This window comes from Apus apus, chromosome 10, assembly GCF_020740795.1.
Source record: "Apus apus isolate bApuApu2 chromosome 10, bApuApu2.pri.cur, whole genome shotgun sequence".
NCBI classification, from domain to species: Eukaryota; Metazoa; Chordata; class Aves; order Apodiformes; family Apodidae; genus Apus; species Apus apus.
The window spans coordinates 20,948,568-20,973,046 of record NC_067291.1 but is presented as its reverse complement, the minus strand read 5'-3'; the positions used below and the strand labels follow the sequence as shown (position 1 = coordinate 20,973,046).

The 24,479-nt window shown below is 51.1% G+C and overlaps 1 protein-coding gene across 1 annotated transcript in view; it reads left to right on the top strand.

Moving 5' to 3' along the window:
- The first annotated feature begins 8,544 nt into the window (after positions 1–8,544).
- UACA (uveal autoantigen with coiled-coil domains and ankyrin repeats) overlaps positions 8,545–24,479 on the top strand; it is a 33,940-nt gene continuing 18,005 nt past the window's right edge. Inside the window, exons 1-3 of the mRNA XM_051628028.1 lie at positions 8,545–8,687; positions 22,808–22,941; positions 23,364–23,452. Of these exons, the coding sequence (XP_051483988.1) occupies positions 8,631–8,687; positions 22,808–22,941; positions 23,364–23,452 (280 nt within the window). The 5' untranslated portion in view covers positions 8,545–8,630. The remainder of the gene's footprint in view (positions 8,688–22,807; positions 22,942–23,363; positions 23,453–24,479) is intronic.

Here is a 24,479-nt window from a genome sequence, read left to right as displayed (position 1 = left end):
GCTGTGCTTGGCTGCCTGTGCCCTGGAGAGGTGGAGCAGGGCTGTGCAGTGCTCACAGGGCTGATGGTTGCTGTGGAGCTCGTGGTTTCAGAGGGCCTTGCTGCTGGGGCTGCTCCTGACAGCTTCCCAGGCCACATGCAAGGAGGAATTTGGAAGTGGAAGCTGCCTTGGTAGCAGAGGTTATTTTATCAATGGAGTTACAAAGCAGATACCATGCTCTGCTTGAGTAACTGAGCAAACAAAATCCAAGAGAGAGGAAGAGCTGTTTATCAGGGCTGGAGTCTCACCAGCTAAAAATAAGCCCTGAATTTAGACACCAAGTCTGTGAGCAGAAGCTGCTCATGTAGCCAGGGAACTGAGCTCTTGGCCAGCCCACGAGCAGCCCATGGGGGATGCTCTGAGATGTGCCCTCTGGGGGGGATGTGGTGTCTTGGGGGCTGGAGGAGCTCTGGACTGTCGAGACAGTGTCTGGTGTCTGCTTTGAGAGCATCCCTGCCTCTTGGCACAAGCCACAGCACGTGAGGGGGGCAGAGGGAAGGACTCCTTTCAGAGTAGTTCTCAGGCTGTTTGGATGCTCTGACCCACTGATATTTTTTTCCCCTCTCCCTTGAAATGACAAGACTTTGAGAAGCCCGTCCTTGAATAGCTCTGGCAGCACAGGGAGCAGCTCATGTTACGTGGCTGCTGAGCCCAACGGGCAGGTGTTTCAGGCAGGTATTTTGGGCAGCCACTCACTGCCTGGTGTCTTTGTCCAGCGTGCTGTGGGGTGGCCTGGGAACTGGGACACAGTGTCCTGCCTTCTTCCAGGGCTGCTCCAAGGGCTGAGGCCCCTGCCCTGCAGCCAGATCAGCTCCTGGGTCTATGTGAAGATCGCTGCCCAGCATGAGCTCCTTTCCAGACCCAAAGCAGTAAAGGCAGGTGGAAGATTCCTTTTGCAGGAGCACCATGAAATCAGTGAGTGCAGGAGCTGGTGTGAGCTGGCAGCTGAGTGCCAGCCCCGTGGTCACCCTGGGCACTCCTGTTCTCCCCAGCAGGTTGTGCACCCCCCAGTTCTCCCTCCCCTGTGAACCCGGGGCTGCCCCCAGTTTGGCTGCTGCAGGTGCAGCTGCTGCCTCAGCAGGAGGTGGGATTTCAAACCCCACGGGTTTCCCTCAGACCAGATGGAGAGCAGAAAAGTACAGCAGGGATAATGAAGCTATTTCACGAGGCTTGGCGGGCTGTGTGGTGTTCCTCTGGCTGCAGGAGCCACTGCTGGTCAGGATTACTGGGGGAGACGCTGTGGTTGCTATTATTACATTGCAAATCCATGCCTGGATGGTTGCTATCCTGGGACCCTGCTTGCTTTGCTCCTCGTGAACCTAAAAATGAATCAAGGCCATCTCCTGTGCTGACAGGAGCTCCCAAGAGGAGACATGGTGGGAAGGAGCTACTGAAGGTCAAGGGGCTCCGGTTTCGCTGTTGATCCGTTTGAGCTTAAAGGAGGCTCTGAGCTGTGGATGGTCCAGCCCCAGACTTCGTACATACAAGGAGAAACAGCTCAAGAAGAGCTTTCCCTTTGCTACTGACTCCACTGCTAAAGCTTTGGAAACTGTGGCCAGTGTTGCCAAGGAGCTGTGGTTTCCAGCGCAGCCCATCCTGTGAGGATGGAGAAAGATGTGCTCGTGGCAAAGAGCCCTGTGAGCTGTTTTCCTCTGAGCTGGGCTGGCTCCCCACAAACAAGAGCAGTGTCTCTCTCTGAAGACCTGTCTGCAGCTCTGCCAGTGCTCAGATGGTTTGCACACTATCCTCCCACAGGGATGCATTTCCCTCTTTCATTGCAAATGAATCAGTCACTAAACCAGAGCATGGTTACTCCCTGGCCAGGCTGTTCTGCCAGGCACAGGAAGGCATTCAGGTCTGGTCAAGTTCCTTTTGATCTTTACATTCTTTAGGCTCCTTATCACTTCCTTTACCCTCTCTCTTTGTCCTCCCTGTATTTATGGTAAGGCTTTATCTCTGTGACCAACCCACCCAGGGGTGATGGGCTTTGTCTGGCCCTTGCTGTGTCACTCCTACAGCCCCAGCAGCTCTGGTCCAGCACGGAGGTCACTGATGTCCCCTTTGCCCCTGCTCTGAGCAGAGGGGGCCGTGGCAGCTGGGCAGTTTAGGAGCCTGCCAGACCAAACAGCCCCTGCAGATCCCTTTGCTGCACACCAGCCAAGGAGAGCTGCTTGTCAGGGAGTGCTCACAGGAGGAGTTCAGAGTCTCCAAGTTCTCAGATGCTTGTTTCATGTTTTCTGTTTCCACAGCTATTCCTGAACCTCTCTGCTAATACACCGAGGCTTGTGGGGCTACACGGGGGTCTCTGTTTGTGGTCCCACCCTCTGCAGGTCTGCCCAGGGCACCGGGACAGAAGCTCCTCAGCTACAGGAGCTGCTGTATCTGACTGAAGTTCCTGCTGCTGATAATCAGAGGCGGCACAACTTTGCTTTGCAGTGTGTGGAACCAGAGTCAAATGGCAATGGTTTCCTGATGCAAAAATCAGGAATGCAAAAAAGCTTTTGGTATGTCCCTTTCACCCACTGCTGCTTCTAATTCTGGCTGCACAGCACTCACATCCTTGGGTGTGTTACACAGAGCTCAGCCACAGCTCCAGCCCGTGTGACATGCTGCCTTCAGCTTCACTTGGAACCTCAATTGCCTTACACTTGTTGGATTGTGCTGCTTAATTAATACAATTTATCACACAGATGCTGCAGACCACAGTGCTAAACCCACAGCTTTGCTGGCTGTTGCTCAGTGCTGTTGCCTCCTCACAGCTCTTGCAGGTCTCTGAAAACAGACTTGCTTTCTCTCAGCAGCAGAGATGCTTGGCAAGGCTTGGAGACCCAAGATAAGATGCCTTAATGTGTACAGATTTTCTAGAAATACTTCAAAACATTCCCCTTATGACTGGAAGTAGAGTCCCACGCACTCAAGGAAATGGAATTAGCCACTTCCCTGTGAGCATGTGTGTGTGGGCAAAGCTGAGCACCCATCCTGTCTCCATCTTCATCCACAGCCTGAGCTTCACCTGCTCCCACTGCCAGAGCAGATCCCCTTCCTTGGGGCATTTCCTTCTTTTGGGGTGTGTTTTGATCAGTCCTGAGCACACGGGACAGCCTGTCCTGCTGGCTGCCTGGGGCCGGCAGCAGCCCCTGCTTCTACACCCACTTCTGGCCCAAAGGACAGCTCTGGATGGTCGTACCCCACCTGTCTGCACCCCCACTGCTGCCCTGTTGGTCACACAGCCTGGGTGCTATGCTGGGTGTGCAGGGTTTCCTGGGGCTCTGCTCTGGGAAAGGTGCTGGGAGCACGGAGCAGAGAGCTGGGAGCGCGGAGCAGAGAGCTGGGAACATGGAGCAGAGAGCTGGGAACATGGAGCAGAGAGCTGGGAGCATGGAGCAGAGAGCTGGGAACATGGAGCAGAGAGCTGGGAACATGGAGCAGAGAGCTGGGAGCATGGAGCAGAGAGCTGGGAACATGGAGCAGAGAGCTGGGAGCACGGAGCAGAGAGCTGGGAGCACGGAGCAGAGAGCTGGGAGCACGGAGCAGAGAGCTGGCAGCCCGGGTCAGACCCAGCCCCCAGGAGGTTGGCACGGTTTTGTTTTTTGCTGAGCTGGGCGCCAGGCCAGGGTGGCTCAGGAGCACAGGGTGTAAACACTGGCTGCACTGAGGCTTCTGTCTACACGTGTTTCCTCCCTTCTCCCGTTCCTGGAACCCAGAACAACACGGGGGTGAAAGGAGTAAATCAAAAGCTTGGACACTGGGTTGCTTTGGTTGGGTGCTGTGAAACCAGCACTTGCTTGTACGTTCCTGGGGCCGTGTCTGCTCCCCAGCCCAGGCACCAGGCAGAGACACCTGCCCAGGGCACAGCCCCCATCCTGGGCAGGGTATGGGGTGTAAGAACCCTGGGAGCTTGAGGCCTCAGAGTGTCCTTGCAGAGAGGACTGTCACCCTTCATGTGTTCAAGAGCAAAGGGAGATACAATGATCTCCTGCTCCATCCGTGTGCCTGGCATGGAGATGAATTTATCTGTCTGGTTAAGGCAGCAAGTGATGCAGGAAGGGGCTGGGTAATTTAATGACCCAGGCAGAAGCAGAAAGGGAGGAGTGTGTTTCCCTGTCAGGGGTTTGATTTTGTTATGTCCTGTTGCAAACTGACTGCTAAGCCAGATGCCTGGAGAAGTGTAATATATTCAGGCTGATCTGCTGCTCTGTCTTATAAAACAGATGAGAACCAAAGCTTGTTGAGACTCTCGTTGGAGGTGGATGTTGCCACGTGGTGGCTTGTTCAGAGGGTGCTTCCCAGCTCCCTGCCTGGCTGCAGGAGGATGTCACTGAGTGTAGGTGGAGGTCCTGCAGTCATGGTCCCTGTGGGAAACAGCTGCTGGGCTGTCTCTGCTGCTCCCAGTTGGTACCAGCTGGCTTTGTGGGGCGTGTGCCCGCCCAGCTTTGTGACTCTGGTTCAAATACTTTTCCTCGAGCTCTGACTGGGGGTGAGAGAATTGCACAAACGTTGCTGTCACAGAGCAGGAAGGCAGAGCTTGGCACTGACCCTCCAGCCTCCACCACAGTGAACTTTTCCTCCCTCCTGCCTCACTCTCCAGCTTGGCTCCAATTAGTTTGTCTCGACTGCTGGATGTGCAGGCCAGCACTCCTTCTATTTCAGGGGAACTTGCCAGAGATTAATTAGATCCCAGGCCTGGGAGAGAACCAGCCAGCACATTTTGTGTGCCATTAACTCGGCACTTATCACACAAACATTGCTGGAATAAACATGCCCTTTGTTGTGCTGCTGCAAGCGAAGGTTGTCACAGAAATGAAACATCTGAGCAGATACACGGTGAGGTGGAGAGTCAGGAGCTGCTCCAGATGCCTGCCCAGATCAGCTGCTGCAGTGGTTGCTGGAAGGCACCGAGTGCCCCCCTGGGGACCTGGGCAGCACCCACCATGTACCCAGCAGAGCTGATGCAGGAGCATCTCCTGGGCATCCCCCAGAGCCCGCAGCCCTGCAGGGAGACCTCCCGGCAGTGCCACTCCCTGTGCCAAGGAAACCTGTGCTTTGAGGACAAAGTCGCAGAGAGAGAAGGATGTGGAGCTGGGCAGGCAGTGGAACACCCCTCCAGCAAGAGCTGCAGGTTTCCCTTTGGTCCCTGTTTGTCAGCAGGGATGTGACCTTATCTCCCCCCCCTCGGGCTGTGCTCGGCTGTTTGTGCCCACGCGAGGTGAGCACAAGCTGCAGCAGACTGGTGTGTGCTGGCTGGTGTCACAAGAGAGCTGGGAGGAAGTCTGGCCAGAGGAGCAGGGAACGAGGCACTGGGAGCCAAGAGCCAGGAACGGAGTGATGGAGGGAGTGTGCTGCAGAACAAATGGGGATGCATCCAGCTGACAGGCAGGGAGATGATGGGATGTGGAGAGGGGTGATGCAGGGGGAGCCACGTGCCAAGAGTATTAGCAGCAGCAGCTTGAATTAATTTGGAGAGCAAAGTGAGAAGCTCAGAGAAAAAGACTGTGGTGGATGTGGCCAGAACCAGGGAGCAGTTCTGGCACTGTGCTCAGGGGAAGGGCCAGAGCATGGACATCTGTCCAGACTGCCCTGCCACGGCCTGGCCAGGGCTGGTGAGCCATGGAGAGCTGCCCTGGGTGCTGCTGAGGCAGGGGATGGGCTGGGATCCCTCCTGAGTCTGCATGCCCTGGATGCCAGACGAATGGACCAGCCAGTCCCGAGGACTCTAAGGTGGCACAGCTGGTTCTTGCGCTGGCACCGCGGCTGCAGGGCTGGGAGGTGGGGGTCGGGTCAGGAGCTCCCTGCTTCCCCAGCAGGGAGAAGGGGGAAGGGATGCACCCTGCACAGAGCTGGCTGGGGAGAACCCTGGGACTGGGACAAGCTTCCCCCGCCATGGCCCCCAGCAGGAGGAAGCTGGTTCACCGGCAGGTGCTGTCCCTTGCTGCGGGGGCTGCTGATCCCCAGCTGGGTGGTGCAGACCGTGGGACCAGGGGACAGGAGGGGCTCTGGAATTGGCTGGGCACCTGCAACTGCTGTGTGCAGCTTCTCAGCAGGGGATGATTGCAAGGACATGAGCTTAAAATTCTGCTTTCCCTTGGGCTGGAGTTCCCTTGGACTGACAAAGAAGGAGCTTCCTTTAGGCAGCATGAGTTTGGTGGAAGGAGGAGCAGCCTACTGCTGTCAGCAAGGTCCTGAGAGTCAGATAATATTTTGTAAAGCTGAACCTTTCGGTGATAAAACCTTGCTTTTAACGAACCAACTGTTTTCTGCAGCAGCTCTGCAGAGTGGTTCTGATTTGAATAGCTTGTCTGCCCCAGGGGAGACGGGTGCTGGGGTTTAGCTCTGCCCTGGGATTCGGGAGTGGGCACGGACACTGCTGGCTCCTCTGTGTGCAGATCCTCTGGAAACACCCTTTGGAGGTGCCGTGGCTTGGATATGCTCTAGGAATTTGCTTTTCCAGCTCTGTATGGAAGGAAACCCCTGCCTGTGTTGCCATGGCTAGGAAACAACCAGGGAGTCCTGATCATGGCAGCTTCCAGATGCTGCTGTCATTTCACTCACCCTGTCACCCTGAGGTGTCCCAGGCAGGGGCAGGTTCCTGTGCCAGTGGGACAGGATGGCAAGACAGGCTGGAGTGGTGGGAGCCCGGGTTCAGAGGGGACTTACTGGCCTGAGAGAGCACCTTGGTGCTGGCTGGCTGAGGTGTCCAGAGGCGTTCTATTCCTGCTCTGAGGAGATGCTGCTCTTGGACTTGTCAGTGCCTTGAAAGTGTGGAGGCAACCATGGTGGCTCCTGGGGGGAGAGAGACTGCCTGAAAGCCCAGCCCTGTAGGGAGGAGAACCCCAGAACGGTGAAGTGACATTCAGGGAATGAACGTCCTTGCTCTGAAGAGTTTAAACCTGGGCTTAATCCCTTTTAGATGAGGTTAGGCTGGGGTGAGACTTCCCCGGGGCAGGTTTTCATGCCGGAGCAGCTGGTGCTGTTTCCCAGTGACCCTGATGTGCAGGGAAAGGCAGCACCTATTGACCACACTGGGAGCCTTTCCCTCCAGCCAGGCCACCTGCAGAGAAACTGAGCTGTGTGAACACACAGCGGGCCTGAGCGGATTGAAAGGCAGCACCATTTACCTTCAGCTCTGCGTGTATGAGAGAGGTGTATTGATTGACTAGCTCCAATCCGTGGTAATAAGCAGGGGTTTGGAGTTTAAACACAACCCATGGGTTGTAATTAAATAGTCTCAAAACTGTGCATGACCTCAGGATGCCCAGTGCTGGGCTGGTGTGTGTGACAGGCTGGTGAGTAACATGATGAAAAGAGGTTAAATAGACTTGGGGCTGAACGAAGCTGTGACCAAAGCAAGCAAGGTGCCACCCTCAGACATTCCTCACACAGAAGCAGGGAGTTAATTGCATTGTTTTAAACGCTGCCTCTACTCAGCTGGTGAGATCTCCTGTGAATCAATGCCTCCTTTATTAATGGGGAGGGTGTTTGCAAGGACAGCAATCCCTTTGCGTTTTCCGCTCCTGGCAAGTGCCGAGCTTGTCCCTCCTGCCAGCAGGCCTGGGAGCTCCAGCATAGAGGCACAGAAGGGACCTCAAAGCCCATCCAGTCCCACCCCTGCATGGGCAGGGACACCTCCCACCAGCCCAGGCTGCTCCAAGCCCCATCCAACCTGCCCTTCAACACTGCCAGGGATGGAAGGGGCTACAGGAAAGCTGGGACTGTTTGCAAGGGCATGGAGTGACAGGATGAGGAGGGTGAATGGCTTTAAAATGGAAAAGGGGAGATTGAGGCTAGACTTTGGGAAGAAAGTCTTGGCTGTGAGGGTGGGGAGACCCTGGCCCAGGCTGCCCAGGGAAGCTGTGGCTGCCCCATCCCTGGCAGTGTTGAAGGGCAGGTTGGATGGGGCTTGGAGCAGCCTGGGCTGGTGGGAGGTGTCCCTGCCCATGCAGGGGGTGGGACTGGGTGGGCTTTGAGGTCCCTTCTCACCCCAGCTGTTCTATCATTCAGTGGGGCAGCCAGTGTCCCAGTGCCCCACCACCCTCACAGCCCAGAATTTCTCCCTCACATCTCATCTCCAGCTCCCTCTTGCAGCTGGAAACCCTTCCCCCTGCTCCCATCCCTCCCTGCCCTTGTCCCAAGCCCCTCCCCAGCTTTCCTGGAGCCCTTCGGGCACTGGCGGGTGCTCTCAGCTCTCCCCGGAGCCTCCCCCTGAGCACCCCAGCTCACTCCGTGTCCCCCGGCTGCGGGGCAGGGACAGTCCCGGGGAGCCCCCCCCTCTCCGTGGTGCCCCCCTGCCCAGAACGCCCCCCCCCCCCCCCCGTGGCGCTCCCCCTGGCGGGCGGGCGGCTCCGCGCAGGGCGAGCCCCCGCCGCGCCCCCTCGGGCGGGCTTTCGAGCGAGGAAGTCCCTCCCGCTCCCCTCCCTGCTGATTGGCCGCGGCCCCGTGCCGGCGGCAGCTGATTGGCCGCGGCCGGCGGGTGGGCGGGGCGGCGGGCTAGAGGTGCGGCGGCGGGCGGGGGCGCCGGGCCCGGCCGTGGCGGCGGGGCGCGAGGCGGGGGCGCGCGGCGGGGCCGGTCCCGCGCCCGCCCGCCCGGGCGCGCCATGAAGAGCCTCAAGTCCCGCCTGAAGAAGCACGAAGCCATCATCGGCGGCAGCGCGGTAGGGGCTGGCGGGGGCTGCGCCGGGGGCTGGCGCGGGAGGGGGGGGGGCTCAGCCTCCAGCCACGTTCCCCGGCTGCGGGGCCGGGGGGAGCTGAGCCCCCCCCGGGGGTGACCTGGGTGCGGAGCGGGGTGGCTGAGCCGTGCGGGGGGCGTGCAGCCCCGCGGGGAGGTGGGCTGGGCCGGGGGCTGTGCTGGGAGGGGGGGCCCGGGGGCTCCGGGCGGGGATGGCGCGGGGGGGCTGCGGGGCTGCGCGGTGCCCCGGAGCCGGGGCGGAGCGCGGGGGTCCCGGCTCCGCGGTGGCTGCGGATTTCTGGGGGCGGCAGAGCTGGGGTCCTGGGGGGCGGGCGCTGCGGGGCGGCCCGGGGGAGCTGGGCGGCTGCGCCCTGCGGGTCTGGGGGTGCCAGCGCTTGGGGGGCAGGCGGAGAGCCTGGGGGGGGGTCTGCGCGTGGGCAGGGGGTCAGCAGGGAGGGTCTGTGGGCGCGGGGGGCAGAGCAAGCCCGGCGCTTGTTCCGGCTGCCGCGGGTGACCTGCGGCTCGGGGAGCGAGCACGCGAAGGCACGTTCCCCTGCCTGCGGGGCAGGGAACACCGCGGTGTTCCTGCCGGGAGCCCGGGCAGCCTCCGTTTCCCCGCCCGACACCTGCCCGGCCCGCCCCTGCGCGGCGGGGAAACTGAGGCACGGCAACGCTGAGCGGGGGGTGGGCGAAAAGCTTTCGGAGGGGCTGGTGACCGGGTGCGGCTGTGGTTCCTGATCATCCCGTCTGGGAATGCTGCGCCTGGAGGGGCTGCAGCCGCGGGAAGTGAGGCACCTTTGTGCTGGTGCCGCGGTCTGCGGCTCCCAGAGTTAGGCTGCCGGTAACTGCCTTGACGCGGGTTTGCTGCTTTCTGCTCTGAGTTCGTTCGTCTCTGCAGACGGCTTGTGGTGAGGGAGGTCGTTGTGACTGAAGGAACCCGTGTTGGGGAGTGACTTGTGTGGCAGGTCACCTCTCCCTGTGCTCGCTCGGTGAGCGCTCCCTGCAGCTGCTGTGGCAGGTGCCCCCTGAGCTCCCTCCTGCACGGATCTGCTCAGCTTGCCTCTGGCTACCTGGAGCAGCGGGAAAGGGCAGGCTCATGGGAGGCACAGGCTTTTATCAGGCTTCTTTTAAGATACCTCCTGCACGTTTGTCTCAGATCTGCAGCTCTTACTTGAAAATAATGGCTCATTTGAAAGATATGTAGATATTCAGGCTTGTGAAGTGCTGACCCGACAGCTCATCTGACAAAATGACAGCTCAGTGTGGAAGCACATCACCCCGCTGAGCAATTCCCTCTGCTCAGGGGTGATTCAGAAGGCTGCTATGATAATTTGTAATGTGTAGGCTGGCACCGGTTTATGTTATTCATTAGTCCTCCTATACTCTGGAACTGTTTGTTTTTTCAGAGTGAGCATACAATAATTAAATGTCAACAAGCACTTCAGCATCCCTGCTTCTTTTGAATGGACATCTTTCACTTCTGTGGGTGAGGGCTCAGCAAGCCTTGGTTTCAAAGTAGCTTTGAGCAGTCTTCATAGAATCACAGAATGGCAGGTTGGAAGGGACCTCGGGGATCATCTGGTCCAACCTTTCTAGGTACTACTCTAGTTTATGTGAGGTGGCTCAGCACCCTGTCAAGCTGAGACTTAAACCTGTCCAACGTGGGGGAATCTACTTCCCTTGGGAGACTATTCCAATGTTTGACTGTCCTCATGGTGAGAAATTTGCATCTTGTGTCCAGTCTTAATACTGCCAAGAGCTGAAGTTATTCTAAAATATACAAAGGGAGATGACTGTTGGTGAGATCCTTTAAAAACTGGGGTTTGAAGAAATGGTGTGTGTGTTTACCCTGATTTATTTGGTTACATGATCACTCCCATCAGCAAATCAAACTCCAGCTTAGAGCCTTCTATATGGGGGGAAGAAAAAAATCTGGGTGGGTGTTAATAGTGAGGCCAAAGAGAGGATGTCTGGGGAGAGCCAGGAGTGTCCAGCTGCTGGGGAAGGAGGGAAGGTGGGTGGGAATCCTGCCCACCTGAGCTTTATAGGTCCTGCTTGAAAGGAGTGTCAAAGGCTTGTCTGTTTGAGAAACCTCATCCCTCTCTCCTGTCCCCACCCTGTGCTATTTCCTGGCAGGTGGAGAGAAACTTAATCTTTCCATGATGCTTCTGAAAGTTTTCCTCCAGATTGAGGTAGTAGTTCCATGCCCTCTGTCTTCTGATGGTGATCTCCTGGAAATAGCTTTATTCCCTGTCCCCCAGTGGAGGGAAGCTGTGGGAATGCAGCAGAAAGTAAAAATGATCCTTACTGCCAGTTCCACAGTTATCCACAGTTGTGTCTGAAAAAGGAATTAGCTGGTTTTGCCAACTCAACTGGCTGATGGTGCTTGGAAAAATCATCTGAGCAGCCTGTCAGGAGCTGCAGCACTGAGCAGTGAGACAGATGCCTGTCGTTTGCAGCGGGGCAGGCTTGGAGCTGTAACACCAGCTTCTGTGGAGCAGGGAGCCTGCAGGGCTCTGACTCACTCTGGATCAGAGATGGTGCCTCCTTCACTAACATTTACAAGATAGATTTTAATTAATGTAGTCAGCCCTGCTGGGGTGACCACAGCAGCATGCACTGTGTTGCTGAGACTCCAGAACACGGGCTGATACTCTCAGTGTGTGTTTGTGATCTGGTTTGTGTTTTGGAAGTCAGAAGTTCTGTCTGTAGCTCTGTGCACGAGGTGCTCACTGCTTGGCTTTTCTTGAGAAGGTGCTGGAGGAAAGATTGGTTTATTCTACATAATTTTTTTACTTCAGGCCTTTGCTGGTGGGCTTTCCCTGGGGAGATGCTAACTGTTGGCCCCTAGGGGTGGGGAGAAGGTTGCCCGCTTAATTCTTTCATGCTTGGGACAGAGCTTTGGGGATGATCTGTTAAATTTGAGGTGCGTTATCTCACTGATGTGGGAGTTTTACCCTTTCTGCTCTTTGCAGTAGTCTGGAATTTAGGGAAGGGGGCTTCTGGACTGCTTAGTGTGCAACATGGGGTTGCTGGCAGTGTGTGGAGCACAGCTGAGGCTGTCACTGAGCAGCACGGTCTATGTCTCTGGAGCTGTTCTGCATCCTGAGGTAGGACATCCAAGACAGGGCTGGTGTGAGATACCCCCACACCTCAGAACTCAGCAGCACTACCTGGAGCCCCTGCAAGCAGTGAGAATGAGCAGATGTAAAACCACATCCTTTCCCCTCTGGGAATAGTGATGTTGGATTTGTATTTTAATTAAGGGAAACTGAACATCATGTATAATTAGCGGAAACCATTGTGCAAGAAACAAAGGTAGACATCTGAGCACTTGCCTTGGTATGATGATCTGTCATTATTAAATTAATATCTGCACAGGGTGGGTGGCAGCTGAACTTGTTGAAGGGTGTGTTAACCCTTTTTTTTCCTGTGGAGACTGCCCAGTTCTGTTAAATGGGGACTTTTTCTCCATGTAAGCAGTAGAACTTTGTGAGTTGACCCAGTGCACAATTAAACAACTTCTACTGCCCTGTCAGCAGCAGGGAGGGGAGATACCACCTCTTCATCTGATCCCACTTTTTATTAAGGCAGTGGGAGAGCAGGGTCTGTCTGAACTTGCTCATTAATCAGCAACACTATCTCTGTCTGCACTGCAGGACTTTGTTAAACACGATTTGTAGCACCAGGGTGCTGGGGAATACACATGAGAAACTGAAGGACTTAAGTGAAAAATGGGTGTCTGGTAACCTGCTTTTAGCTGAAGATTTAAGGTCACTTCTGTGTTAAACTTCTTACCCAAGCAAACTTCTGCTGCTGGTGGCACAGGGTGGCCCAGGAGCCACCAGGATTTCCAGGGCAGTTTGTCGCGACGCTGCTCTGTGCAGAGACAAAACAGTTTGTCAGCCACTCCATCACAATGCTGTGATCCATCAGCAGAATTTTTCCAGCATTGCTGCTGTTGGCAGGAGCAAAGTTACTCTTCGCTGTCCCCTGCCTCCCCTGTGCCTGCTGGGGGCACCACAGGTGACTTCTCGATGCCATCTTCAGGCAGCAAGGCCAAGGATCAACAACACTGTCATATTCAAATATCGAGTCCTGGGCTGACTGTGGTTATTCTTTAGAGCCAGAGTAGGTTCCAGGAAGCTTAATTAAGGCTCATGCTAATGTGCGTGTGTTCCTTAAAAAAAAAACAACAAAAACAAACCCCAAAAAACCCAACAAACACAAAAAGCCAAACCCTTTGTGATTCATTTGCATTTAGTTAAATAGAATTAGGTGCTTCTTTGTGTGATGCTTGTGGTTGATGTTGGAGAAACTGGAGAGTGGTGAAGATCAGCAATTTGTGGTTCAGCAAAAGCTTTGTGGTGCAGCCTGTCTACAGGTGCATTGTAATTTTCAGGCTCCTTAAAAAGTAGCATTTATCAATGCTTTATCCCTTTGGAATGTAGCAATTTAAAGTATTTAAAAATTGGAGGCACAGTGAGGGCCTGTGTGCAAGTTAAGTAACCTCGGCGGGTTTGCAGACATAGTTGTGCAGATAAGGCTGCTTGGTTATCTGTTCTGAGTTCATCTGACCTTTTGCTGAGATACAACGTATGTAGCACTTTGTCATTATTTAAATAATGATATTTAGCAGCAGGCAAACGCTTAGAACATCTGAGAGACCGATACTTAGTGGTGCCTGAGCAGGATGGAGTGGTATTCCCTTCTCCATGCGTCCATGCTTGAGGCTGCTTCCCTGTACGGTGGGTGTAGGAGCCACACTGCCTCATCACCCCCTCCCATTCCCTGGTGCTTCATTGTTAATAAATGGAAGTGCACAAATCAATCACTCCTTGCTTGGGAGCTTGTGGTTTCAAGCTAATGGTTGGCCTCCCTGATAGCTGCTTCTCATGGCAGGCACAGGCAGCTGGACTCTGACCCCCCTGCTACTTTCTCCCCATTTAAAGGGGAAATACTTTCTTGGGGGCACTCGTGGGGGCAAAGCTGGGCTGCACCAACCCCTGGGCTTCCAGGGCTGCCTGATGTGGTGGTGGTGGGAGCTGTGATGTTCCTGTTGCCTCAGCAGAGTGTGATGTTCTTTGGTGTGTGTAAGACTGACCTCAGTTGCCATAAATTGTACCTAAAAGACTGTTTTAAAATGCAGCTGCAAAACCACTGGTTTGTTTCCAGAGTGTGTAAATAGTTCTGATCATTTTTGTTCCTGTCCAAGTTGGTCTTTGTCTCAGGGCTGAGAATTTAAGGATGGTTTCTCAATGAAGTGCACTGCAGTTGGCAACGAGACATGAGGAAGCTGTGTTTAAAAACTGAATTATTTTTTTTAATATTGGCAGGCTCTGCATCCTTCAGGAGTTGTAGAAAGTTCTTGGATGCTTCCAGTGTATCTTGTGTAGGTGATGCTGGTGGTTTTTTCCCCCTACCCCAGCTGTGTGGAAGAAACTGGCCACACTGTAGGTGTTACTGCTTGTAGGTGGAACTGACACATACTTAGAGCCCGTGATGCTTTTGAGAAGACTGACATGTCAGGTAGATAGCTACAAGTAGGTTTGGATGCTTTCTTGATAGGCAGTAATTTGATCTCGATGGGATGTGCTGACTTGCAGTAGGAAGGAAAATGCCTTGAGGGCAGGGTCGAATCAGGACTGTTTATGGTGAGGTCTGAGGTGGTTACTGTTTGCTTGGCTTTAACCTGCTTGCTAGGAGACTATTCCCTGTAGTAATGATAGGGTGCAGTGACATTTAAAGAAGCCATGCAGCAGCACAGCTGTGAATACGAGTTCTTGACACGAGCATTTTGAGAGCAATGCAGAAGCAGAGTGGCCCTAGGATGCTGTTCTTTCTGAGCACTGTTAGGACTGTGTCTTGCCCACTTTGTAGCACTCATGGACTTTTCTGTAGATGGAGAAATGGCAGCAAATGAGGTGGTAACACAATGTGCTGCATGTGGGGACCTGCTGGGCTCAGGAAATGAGCCCTGTGTTCCAGCTGTGTCTGCTTTACCTTATGTAGACTGGACAGTGCATCTCACTTGGGCAGTTTTAAACTCAACAATGTCTTTATGTGAATACAGACACCCTGATAAGCAAGACATGCTTATAAAATATAAAATGCTGTTTCCTGCCCTCCCTGTTTGAGCTCTTTCCCAAACTTGGTATCTGTGGGGTTTCTTAGGCGGCTGCAGATAAGCCAGAGTCAGCAAGACAGAGGGGTGTTAGCTGCTGGGCACCTGTCCTGGGGGGGAGCTACACCTGGTGTGTGTCTGGAAAAACAGCTCCAGTCATCTCACCGACCCTGTCATTTGGTCAGCCTTGCAGTTTGTAAAGAAATCAAAGTGCTTCAAAAGCAACTGTCATTTTGCAGCACATAAAATCACAGGGTGTGTCCGTTCAGACGTTGGGTTTGATCACCAGTGTACTCTGATCTCTGGAGGAACAAGGAGGAGGATGAAGTGTGTGGGCTGGTGGATGTGCCAGTGGCACCAGGGCACGTCTGAGGGGCCTGTCCTTGGGCAGGCAGTGCCTGCCTCCCTGGCAGGAAACCTGTGAGACACCAATCAGCTGGAAGAAATAACCTCTTGTGATCAAGATGGACCTGCAGGAATAATGCTCAGTCTCTTCTTTGAAAGGATTATTCTATCTGATGGTCTTCACGGGCTTCAGAAGCTGTGGTTTTAGTAGTCCATGGAAGTAGGATGTTGGTGTGTTTGTCCATATAATTGCTGGGGCCATTCACACCTCTGAGCCCTTGCTGTGTGTGGCAGTGGCAGCACAGAGCTCTCTGCTCCCGCTGCTCAATGTGCTTATGTCACCTGCTAATGGCATTAGGAGGATGTGTCCTATGTGGATTTCTCCATTGATAGGATTATCTGGCTAGCCCAGCAGTGCTGAGGAGCTGTGTTCACTTTCACAGGTTTATGTCAGCTTCCAGGCTGAAGGTTTAAGAACTGCTTTGAGTTACAGCTGAAGTTACAGCTTTGAGTTACTCCTGAAGTGAGTTAGGTGACTGTCCATGATTTATTTAAATATGCTGGTTATTTATGTAGTCTGTGTTCTGCAGTTATGGAGGCAAAAGTGTTTAGAGACTCTGGATGAGCAATTCAGGTGGAAGCTCCCTGAGCAGTACTTCTATTTCAGCAACAAGCTACCTTGCCACAATTAGTTTTGCTGCAGTGTTAGGACCAGTATTTTTGTGCCTCTGTATTGTGATCTTAAAAAGGTCAGTGCATTCTCAAATGGGAGTTGTATTTTCCTGGAGCAGAAATCTCTTCTGGTCTTTTTGCTGGCATGAAAAGTCTTGAGAGTTCCTTTCTAGCAGATAGAATTTCACTCTGGAGAATACTTGGGTTGAGAAAAATCTCAGCAGAAGAGCTGCTGGGATTAAAGGGTCATGGATTGCTTTCCAAAGGCCTTCAAAGTTGGGATTTTCATTTGTCTGTCCTATTTGTTTCCCCATAACTCCAGTATTTTCTTTTCTGTCTCAGGGTCAGCAATAAAGCACTTTCTTTGCTCAAGGTGGGGATGCCTGGGTGGGTGTTGGGATGTGCAGTGATCCTGTGTGTGGCTTCAGGGACCCTGCCTGCTTCTCTTGTTTTGCTTGAGAGGGAGAAGATTCCCAGTAGCTTCAGGCTCATATTCCCCAAGTATGGTGCTATGTTAATGGATAAATACATACCCTACAACAATAATACAGTTTAAACGTTACCTTTGCCAGTTGCCTCTCAGGCTGTGAGAGGAGTACAAATATATGTATATATTTCATAGCCTGTCAGTGCTGCCCTGGCTGATAGCACCCTGTGGCTCTCCCTGCAAGCGAGGGCTGCCCTTCCCTCTGCCCTCAGTGACTAGAGCATTGTTTGTTGCTTTGCTCAAAAAAGGGAGGGCAATTAGTTTGGGTACCAAATGTGCTCCAAGTGTAGATACCTCTAGTGGCCATCATTAATGCTCTGCTCATATTTAACTATTTAATTGTAGTGGTGGCTGAGGAGCAGGCTTGGTTTGGAAGGCTGTATTTTAAAGCATCTAGAAACTGGTGCTGAACTCAGCTTCTTGGGATGCAAGTGAGGCTTGTGATGTTCTTTATCTGAAGTGGTGCTGGGAGGTGGATGTAGCAATGTTATGTGATGGTCCAAAGATAGCTACAGGGAGAGAACTGCAGCTAGGTTAAGCAGCTAAATATCTGGTAGGATAAGGGGCTTTGGGTTCCGAGAACAGCAGTAGGTGACTGTTCATGCAACATGTGGGTGGGGATGCTAAAAGCTTACCTGGATTTGAGGAAAAAATGGGTAAGTTAATAGAGCAATTCATGGAGAATTAAGAATGTAAGTAGAATCCCTCTAGCTCAGGAAGTTTAAATCATTGATTGAAAGCTAGGAGAGCTTTTGGAAAAGTGTTCTGTGCTTGTTCAGTTCTTTTTCTGAGTAGGCTGGTGTGAAGGTAGATCTCTGCAGCCCTCCTGAAGGCATTCCAATTCCAGATGGATACAGGGTGTGTGCAGACACCCAGCATATCTGCTCTGTGTAAAGCCCTTAAGCTGAGAGCACACCAGATATAAACTGATAGGAACGAGTAGTGCATTTGATCCTTGCCAGGTGGTGGGGATGGGATACTCCCTCATCTCTTGAGACCTAGAGTTGGGAAGAATTCCTGGCAGGCTGAGCTTCAGAAAAATGGGTGCTCTGTAACAGAAAATGGCATTATTGGCCTTGGTGAGGCAGCTGTGGTATGCTGGGCAATGCAGACCTTCAGGTCTGTGCTGCTGGTGTGTCTGATGGTGGTCCTGGTCTGCAAAACTGACTCTGAACTGGGTTCCAAACTTTCGTTACGCGGAAAGAATGCAACACAAGCACGTTTTGTTAGTTTCTACCCTTGGAGCTCTGAGATTCAGCTGCCTGAGAGGACAATTTAATGGATGTGGTTTGTAGCTGAGAACTGTCAGTGCTTGGTCTGAGCTGGGCAGGGGTGGGGAATGTGGGTTAGCAATCCGAAACCTGGTGGTCAGGGCTGTCTTGGGATGATCTTCAGCACAGACTGCAGGATGAGTGCAGCTCAGGAGTCACAAGGATTGTCTGTGGGCAGATATAAATGAAGACAGGTGAAACCTTTGGGATGAATCACAGAATCCTAGGGGTTGGAAGGGACCTCAAAAGATCATCTAGTCCAACCCCCCTGCCAGAGCAGGATCATCCAGAGCACATCACACAGGAATGTGTCCAGGTGGGTTTGAATGTCTCCAGAGAAGGAGACTCCACAGCCTCTCTGGGCAGCCTGTCCCAGGGCTCTGTCACTCTCACAGTAAATAAGTTTTTTCTGATATTTACATGGAACCTCCTATGCTACAGCTTGCACCCACTGCCCCTTGTCCTTTCCTATGAAGAAGTAGGCCTGTTCACCTGGCAGGCAGTCTTCCCTACATGGCTTCTCACCAAACTGATTTCAGTTCAGTGGTACTTTTTAAGTGCTGTCACTTGTGATGTGTAATTTTTTTTCCCCAAAAAATGTGGTTTTTTTAGCTTGAGGAGACAGACGTGGTTCTGGTCAGAAGAGAACTTGAGATGACACAGTCATTGCACCTTCTTTGGAGTGGCTTTGTCACGTGGGCACTACTTGGAGAGAAGACTTGGAAGGTTCTTCTGAAAAACATGTGCTGCGAGGCACAGGGCTGGGGCTCACAGCAAGAGATGTGAAACAGTTGAGAAGTCAGTGGGAAAGAGTGAAGTTGTGCAAAGAGGAGTGAGTGAGTTGTAAAATATTTCCCGAGTAGACACATTTATTAGATTATTGACAGCATCTTATGTGTCCTCCAGGGTGTGTGTGGGGGGGTTTTTTGGCTGTGCACCGCGTTTCCCTTCTGCAGACAAAACAGTGCGTGGCTTGTCACATTGACCCAGTTCTCTAAATGTGGCACTTGAGCAATCTCCATTTAAATTTAAAACTTGTGAGAGGAGACTCTGCATCTTCCCCGCTGTTAATCACTGTGCTGTCTACGGAGTGTTTTCACAGCCACCCTGACTCCTCGCGTTTCAGGCGGAGGGAGACAGGCTGGCAGCAGCAGTAAGCTGAAACCAGGTTCTATTCAGAATGGGTTTCATCACTGTAAAAGGAGCATTTTTTTTAAGGCAGAGGCATGTGTGTTTTCTAATTTAAAATGGGTTACATTTCTGTCAAAATAGGCTCACGCATTCCATCTGCTCTGCAGTTGTAACTGTCTGAAGTCTGAGCCTGAGTCTGGTTTCAGCTTGGTGCTGTGGTGGGATGGGAAAAAATTACTACTGCGAGTATTTCAGTCCTGTGTTATTAGTGGTGACAAGTATGGCTTTCAATAACGTCCGTGGACAGTTAATTGACCAGCGTGTTTGTTATTTTAAAGTGAGTGCTTGCATGTCTGCAGAACATAACAACACCACGGGGAGGTTTCATGCGTGCTTGTCTCCTGAGTGAACATCAAATCTGAACTGCCTTACTCAGGGCAGGGGCACGCGGGGAATGTGTGCACAGCTACTGCTTTCTGTCGCTTGGCTATCGAGTACTGGCTTATCAGAAAATAGATCTGGGCTGATGAGACTGGCTACGTATTGTTTACAAGCTATTTCAGATCCGGGCAGTATTTACTGGTGGCTCTGGCTGGCTCGGGCAGTCTGGGGCAACAGGAACCACAGATCTGGGAGGGTTTTCTGGGACTGCTGGGCCAGGCTGAGCGGGCGGCAGGACCCACCACTGGCCTCAGCGGCCGGGCAGCCTCTGCTGGGGGGTAGCCCGGTTCTTTTGAAAGAGTTATGAAGTCTGAAGATGATCCTGAAGATGGGGAAGATATCCTTGGGGACCCCAGCTAAGTGAAGGATGGGACAAAATGAGTTCAGGGCAGTGGAGAGAATCCAGTTCTCGAAGCAGCCTGCGGGAGCCCAGGCCTGTGCTGTGTGAGCTGCTGTGGTTTGTAGCCTGATGCGAGAGAAACTGCTCCTGGCAGCAAGAGGTCTAGGATGCCTTGTTGGTTTTCTCGTGCAGCTAAAGACACAGTAGGTATCTTAGGTGTCATACCAATGGCAGCACTTTACAGGTGCAGAAATGCAAAACCTTGAATTTTGTTTGGTTTTTTTTGGTGACTTCCTTTTTAATTGTATCTCTAACAATTCTCCCTGCGAGGAATTTTCTTTAAATGTGAAATGCTCGGGTGAGGATGTTTGATTGGGTACATCATCAGGAGATTGCATCATTGCACACATTTCATGTGTGTTCTGAGCAAATAAAAAATATTTATAGTAAGGTTAGAGTAATTTTTTTAAAAAATGCTCTTGTTAATCGGAAGATGTAGGAACTAGCAGGAAGGAATGGCTGGGGAGGGGTTTTCTGTAGGTTTGAGTGAGTTTCTTCTAGCGAGGATGAGCTGCAAGCGGGGAACTCAGCAGTCTAAACCCAGGGGCAGACATGCAAGGGGGGATCACTTTGCTCTAAGGATGTGAAATGTGTCATTTGCAAAAGAATTTAGAGGGAGCAGAGCAAGTACAGTTTCTAAGATATTTAAAAATTTAAAACCTGCATAGCAAAGGAAAGCTTGCCAAGCCATGGAGGAGTCCTGCCTTCCCCCAGGCAATGTGTGCAGCAGTCATGTCACCAGGGCAGGAACTTCATTATGCCAGGCAGGCTGGCTTGGCCTTTAAGCTAATGGATGTTTTGATTGATTGACAAATTGGTGCTGCATTTTAGCTTGGGCAGCACTAGTGGCTGTGATTTCATTAGTTGTCTCTTTGTATTATTACTTCGTATCACTTTGAGCAAGTGTTGTGCTGAATAAGCTGTTGCTACAACTTCATGATGGCTGTAATCTTGTTTATGGTGAGAATGGGGAATAAAGGTAATTACAGCTCCATTGTACAAATAATTGGGTTTTTGGTTTGGTTCTGTTTTTTTATTTCCCCTTCTCCTGGCAACCCCTGGCTCTGGTGCAAGGTAGACCTTGCTGCTCTGGGCTCTGGCTGCTCAGCACTAGCTAATTGGCTTTGGCTCTTTGCACTGTGTATCTTCAGGCTTTATTACATTAAATCTTGAAAAAAGTGATCTTTGCTAATAAGACAGTCTTAAGGCAAAAGTAGTTCTGTCTTGATAGAATGTAACTGTTTTTTTAGTGAAAATTGTACATAGCTTTTGTTTTATCTATTGTTCTTGCTGTCACATGAAAACTGCTGAGACTTTAAGGAGGCAGGGGAGTGTGTTGTGAGGAGCCCCTGTCACAGAACAGAATTGCCTGAAAAGTATGAAGCAAGTTGGAAAGGATGTTTTGGCAACAAAGAGAACAAAGCTCTGCCCTCTTGGCTTGGATGCTTGGCCTGTGACCTGAAATTCTGAACTGGAAACAAAGAAGGAAAAAGTGGGGTGTGACAAATCTCTGAGACTGAATGTTTGGGGGTCTATTTATAACTGACTTGTACTCTCTTGGCACTCTACATGCTTTGGTAATTGCAGGCAATTTAAAGTTATAATTTTAAATTTCTTTTACAGCTCAAGTGATGTTAATCTCTTGTGGATCATACTTAGCTAAAAGCTGACCCTTTGAACAGTCTGACTCAGGAGAAGCTCTGTCCTGTTGCTTATTTTTAGTGCATTTGATATTAAAATCTGAAAGCTGCCCCAGGGCATGATGGAGCTGCTTCAGATCTGTTTTTACCTGGAGCTGGTTCAGATCTGTTTTTATGAATAGCCACATCCAGTGAGTTGAACTGGTGCATTTCTGAGCTGTTGCCCATGTGTGTGCCCATGCTGACTGGCAGCATCTAGTTTGGAACCAGGCAGGGCACAGTGTCACACTGGATCCACTGCCATCCCCTGCTGGGTGCTTGTGCCTTTCCCTCCTGACCCTTCTGCAGGCAGATCAGGTCACCGAGCTGGTTTGATGGCTGTCCTCTTGGCATGTTTGCTTAGGGATCAGCTTGCTGGGCACTTGCAGGGGAGGGTGGTTCCCTGGCCCAAGGCATATGAAGCAGAGGGATGCTTCTCTTGGCAGTGGCCTGTGGCTACATGGGGTGGGAGGTGGCCTCAAACTCTGCACCCTGCAAGTGGATGAGAGAATGTTTTGAGGAACAGCAGCTTGTATGGGTTGGTACGGTGAAAATAGTCTCTGCTTGTTGCTTTTTCTGATGTTCTTTCATCAATTTTAGTTAGATGTTGGATGTGGAAAGGAGTGGAACTTTGAGTGAACCAGGAAAACTCAGCTGTTCTGGATAAATGAACTAGGTTTAGAAAGGGCTGAATTTAGTACTTGTGTTGCTGAACTAATGAAGCTGACTGTGTATTTCATCATGGTCCTGGTTGTCTCACAAAGGCCACCTGGTGAGCTCTCTGTGGTACCCTTCCTATATAAGGGTTGATGGAGGGAAAGTTGTAACTGCTGTTTTGTCTGCCCCACTGCCTATGGAATATGTTTTAATGAACACTGAAAGTCTTATACTGAAGATGATCACTTGGATTGGAAGTTGTTAATGATACTGTTTTGGGCTCTAGTAACTCCTCCCTTCTCTGCTTCTTTGTGTTGCATCTTGTTTGGTAATTCGTAGTTTTTGAAGCACGGATATTGAATATATAGAAATGAAAGACCTGATTTTGTTTTATTTAGACTGTTAAAAGTCAAGCGATGACAATAAAGACAAACAAGCAACCGTCCAGTCCTGGCAGCCTCCTGTGAGAGCTATAAATAGCTGGCAGCTGGTATCGGATAAGAGGGAACAGGGGGAGATGTGTAAGGATGACCTCATGTGAGAAGCTGTCGGAAGCTTTCATTTCAGAATGAGGATAAGGAGCCACTGTGTGTGGCTTTGGTTTTAGTCCTGTGAGAACAAAGCAAAATGAGAACCAGAGAGGTCTGGTCCTCAAGGTCTCCTTTAGAAGTGACTTCACTAGCCTGTCTTGTAGCACTGTGCCTTCAGTCACAGCCTGATTGAAACACTACAGTGATGTTACACATAAGTAACTCTAAACCTCCTAACAGGTACAGCTCTGCAAACCAAGGTATTTTCTGTGGAATCCCCCAGTTGCAGCTGATTCAGCTTTTCATGGATGTTCCTGTAGTAGGGGGGTGGTGCACCACAAGCTCAATTGTTCTGATTCTCTTCCACAGCTGAACACAGACTGGAACAAATATGATGACAGGTTGATGAAAGCAGCTGAGCGGGGCGATGTGGAGAAGGTTTCAGCAATCCTTGCCAAAAAAGGGGTCAGTCCTACCAAACTAGATGTGGAAGGGAGATCTGCGTAAGTAACTTCCGAAATTCCTGCATCTTCCTGCTGCTCCAAACTCTCTTTAATCTATACATCTATGTCATACATCATGTCATGTTTTAGCCTCGTATGAGCTAGAGTGCCAGACAGCCAGAAAGCAAAACTCTTACAAACAAAGTGGAGATCAGGATTTAATCCTTGCTCTAGCCAGATTTGAATGTCAAGAGAAATAGAAAGCGCGTTGGTTTTTCAAGATAAATCACTGTTACTCCTCAAGAAGGTGATCTTGTTCCCTCAAGTGATGTCTGCAAAACTGTTCAATGGATTTGGATGCTGCCCAAGGCTGGATTTGTATTGTATAATGCTTTCAGTGTACAGGTTTGGATTTCCTAGTTAATGTTACTGAGTTTGTGTGTAGAGCAGTTGTACTTAAGCAAGGTATTTTCTGTTTTTAGTTTCCATGTTGTAGCATCAAAGGGAAGCCTGGACTGCTTGAACACCATCCTCATTCATGGAGCTGATATCACAGCCACTGATGCTGCAGGTAGGCTTCCTCAGCTGGCAACTTGCAAAGGTTCTCAGCTTGTTTTTTATTCTGGAGCAGAACTCAGCTGAACTACAGGATGGATGTTGCTCCTTTCTGTAGTTGGCAAAAACATCCATTATCTGTGTGCCTTGTTCCTGAACTGTGGGGAACCTACAGTTCCTGCCACGGAAGTTCATGAATGCAGCAGACCTGAAGAGCTTCAGGGGCATGTATAGTCTGCACCAGACTCACTGGGGGGATCAGCATTCTTGATTGAGAATAACAGTCCAAGAATGGCTTTACAAGATCTGGGGTTCATTTAAATACTAAGGGCATTTCACTGAGACTTGCACTATGCACAGTGAGGATGGAAATGAAATGCTGTGGTAGGTGTTTGTGCAGCCACACTGAGCCCTCAGAACTTTAGAGCCTGTCTGTGCTACCTTCTGGATTTCCTTGTGTGATACTGGGGTTTGTGTGAAGGTCTGAAGGAAGAGGTAGCTGGAAGCAGGTGCTAATTTTGCCTCAGCTTTTTTACCTCCTGATTTAACGTGGTTAATGAATATTCTCATTTTCAGCTTCCTTACAGAAGTAACTTACCCTCCTCTTTTCATATGAGAGATTGTTTTTAAATGCTTATGCAGAGTCACTTGACTTGCATTATTTTGAAATTAATTTCACTAATGAACTTGAATCCTGGTTTCAGTGTCTTTCAAGTAAGAAAAGCCTGTGTAACAAATAGTGAAGGATGTGCAGGAGAGGGGACTTAGTTACAGCACTGCCGGAATTGGTGGGGGTGGACAGGGACTGTTACACCTAAACTGATCTGAATATTGATCTGAGTCACAGCAGTCTAGTGACACATTATCTTGGTGTTTCATACATCTGGACATGATGAGCACTAGTGAAGCATCTGGAATTATGGAGGAGGAAAATGACAGGTTTTTCCCTAGATGAAAAACCATGCTAATGCTTTGGGGAAGTACAAATTAATGTATGAATTAGTGTTATGATTAGTAATAGACTTTGAGAAACAACATGGACG